The sequence below is a fragment of the Lagopus leucura genome, unplaced genomic scaffold (genome assembly GCF_019238085.1).
Source record: "Lagopus leucura isolate 7727_CA_CO unplaced genomic scaffold, USGS_WTPT01 Super-Scaffold_100157, whole genome shotgun sequence".
Taxonomy (NCBI): domain Eukaryota; kingdom Metazoa; phylum Chordata; class Aves; order Galliformes; family Phasianidae; genus Lagopus; species Lagopus leucura.
Window position 1 is genome coordinate 46,993,175 of NW_024962334.1, and position 2,926 is coordinate 46,996,100.

A 2,926-nucleotide genomic window follows, 5' to 3' on the forward strand; every position below is an offset into this window, starting at 1 on the left:
TGTGGTCTGTCTCCTTGTTAAAACCCTCACCTGCCTCTCCACAGTGCCCTGAAGTGTGTCAGATAATTTAACATGAGGCATTAACATGGGGAACTCTGAGCTCTACCAGCCCCTGCTCAGCCCCCACAGGAGCCCCCTGCCCATTGCACCCCATGAGGATAGGGAACAGAGCTCAGCCCCATCCTAGGGGCAGATGCCACCGCCTGCAGCCTCCATCCCAGCACCCCACATATCCCAAACACCACATCCCCAATTACCTGGTCCCCATCTTGTGGGCCACGCACCCCGGAAGCTTTAGGAACCCTTCCAAGCCCCAATCAGCAGGCAGGGAGGCAGGATGCGATTCAAGTGATACATGAGGCCATTTATTGAGCATTAGGAGGCGGGCAAGGCAGAGGCACGGGGCTCGAGGAGGGACATCAGGGCAAGGAAAACTGTGCACCTATACAGGGGGCCGGGGCCGGCCGCTACATGGTCAGCTCCTGCAGGAGAGAGCACAGCGTCAACGCAGGGCCGGACTGTACCCCCAGAGCCATAAGCAATGAGGACAGCTCTACTCACCATGATGGCATTGACGATGTCATTATTGTTGTGCCTGAGTGCCCGCACGGCTTTGGGACGCGAGACGTTGGCCTGGGCCATGACCAGCTCTATGTCCCGCACTTCCAATCCTGTCTCATCCACCTGCGGGAGCAGGGACAGTGCTGTCATCCCCAACCCCGAAACCCAACCCTATCAGTAGCCTCCCACCACCCAACCCAGCGCTGCCCCTAAGCCAGCCTTGTCGACAGTGGCCAAACCACTTGCCTCCCATCCCCCAGTCCAACCTCAACAGCAGCCTCCCACCAACCTCTTCTTCCTCCTCGCTCTCCTCCTTGATGGTGAGCGCAGGCGCCGTCTCCGTGATCAGTGGGGAGTGCTCCATGGGCACCTTGAACTTCTCAGCCGCAGCCTTGTGCACCTGCTGCGACAGGTCCTCGATCTGCAGGGACACAGAAGGTCACTGGATGGTCCCCACGGGGTCACCTGACCCCAGGATGCACCCACAGCCCTGCCCCACCTTGGCTTCCCCAAAGACGATGTAGATGTCAGATGCAGGGCTCTTGAAGACATCAGGCTTGGTGATGACAAAGAGGATGTTCTTGGACTTGCGGATGGTGATGCGGGTGACACCGTGGATCTGCCTCAGTCCCAGCTTGGACATGGCCTGAGGAAGGAGACACGAGGGTGAGCTCCATACATGATGTCACCAGGGTCCCCAGCCCTCCAGCACTGGGAGGACACAGCATAGGGACAGTGCTGTCCCTAGGGGTAAAAAAAGAGACCACCCCCAGCACAGAGACACCCTGATGGCAGCCACCAATGACCTCAGGGACACACGCCCTCTGCCAAGCTAATCCCCCAGCCCACGTCCCCTCCCTGCCCACGCCATTGGGATGGGGACATCACCCCAGTGCCACCACCCCAAAGCCACAGGACAAGCAGCACCCATCCCACCTTCCTGGCCTTCTTCTCACTGCGGCTCTGCTTGGCTTTACTGATGCTCTCCTCCCCGGTGCCCAGCGAGTGGGTGAGCGGTGCCTGTGGGGCACAGCATTGGGTGATGGGATGTCATGGTCTCCCAGGTGCCTGGGGACAGAGTTCCCAAGCCTGCAGCCCTACCTGAGTCTGCATGGGCCGTGGCTCTGCGCCCTCAGGCTCCTCCAGCTCCGGGATGGACTCATCGTTGCTCTCAGACTCATTGCACGATCCTACACGAGACACAGGGGCCGCAGTGAAGATGACACTCGCCTCAACACCCCAAAGCCCCCCCCTGTACCCCACCCCTCACCTTTATGGTTGGCCTCACCGTGCCGTGGTGCCGCTTTGTCCTCAAGCAGAGCAATGGCAGGCAGGTGCTCAGCAGGGCTGGGGACACAGTAGGGCAACTCTGCCTCACTGGAGGAGCTCGATTCGGACTGCACTGAGCCCCGGGGTGCACGGCGGGGTCCCCCCTCTGCCTCCAGCCCTCGTGCACCCTTACTGCCAGCCGGTGCCTTCCTGCCCCTCGGCTTCTCCTTCTGTGGGGATGGCTCTGGGGCTGCGGGGAGGACGGGAGATGCTGAGGTCACAAGATGGACACCTTCATGGTGAACGGGAACCCGGCGTGCTCAATTGAACACCTCCCAAAATAGGACTGCAGGGATTCCCGTGCACCATCCCATGCCCACCCTGATCCCAGCACTGCCCAGCCCCACACCCCTTGGGGCTCTGAGGGGGCACACACAGCAATGGAAACAGGCAGCTCTTACCCTCCAGCAGCTTCCTGGAGGCCGGCAGGACAGACGGACGTTCCTCTGGCTGCGTGGCCTCGCTGAGCCCTGAGGTGTCCTCCAAGCGTGGCAGCGGCGAGGAGGAGAGAGGAGGCACTTGGATGAGTTTGGAGAGCTGTGGACAGGGAGCAGGCAGCGGGATGGCAACCGGTGCCACAACCTTGGGAACGGGCTCTGCAGCCTCAGCGGGCACTGCAAGCTCAGGAGTGGGCACTGCAGCTTCGGTGGGCTCTTGGGGCATGGGGTCCTCTGGAGAGCTGGGCTCTGGAGGGGGTTCCAAGGGCAGAACAGCCGCTGAGAGGCTGGGAGTGCCTTCTGTGCCTTCATGGTCATCCTCAAGGCTAGGTGTGGAGCTGGATCCTGCCACAATCACCACTGCCTCTTCCTCCTCCTGAGGGATGGACCCTGTCACCATCACCGCCTCCTCCTCCTTGGGGCTAGATCCTGCCTCCTCTTCCTTCTCCTTGGGGCTGGATCCTGCCTCCTCTTCCTCAGGGATGGATCCTGCCACCATCACCTCCTCCTCCTCCTCCTCTTCCTGAGGGATGGATCCTGCCACCATCACCACCTCCTCTTCCTGAGGGATGGATCCTGCCACCATCACCTCCTCCTCT

General features: G+C 61.2%; 1 protein-coding gene across 1 annotated transcript in view; it reads right to left on the minus strand.

The window, feature by feature from the left end:
• Nucleotides 1-343: 343 nt before the first annotated feature.
• NACAD (NAC alpha domain containing) overlaps nt 344-2,926 on the minus strand; it is a 7,763-nt gene continuing 5,180 nt past the window's right edge. The window contains exons 2-9 of the mRNA XM_042888697.1: nt 2,292-2,926; nt 1,832-2,080; nt 1,663-1,751; nt 1,498-1,581; nt 1,061-1,207; nt 851-982; nt 562-684; nt 344-482 (exon numbers count right to left, since the gene is read on the minus strand). The exon at nt 2,292-2,926 is cut by the window's right edge and continues 3,133 nt beyond it. Coding sequence (XP_042744631.1) covers nt 468-482; nt 562-684; nt 851-982; nt 1,061-1,207; nt 1,498-1,581; nt 1,663-1,751; nt 1,832-2,080; nt 2,292-2,926 — 1,474 coding nt within the window. The 3' untranslated portion in view covers nt 344-467. The remainder of the gene's footprint in view (nt 483-561; nt 685-850; nt 983-1,060; nt 1,208-1,497; nt 1,582-1,662; nt 1,752-1,831; nt 2,081-2,291) is intronic.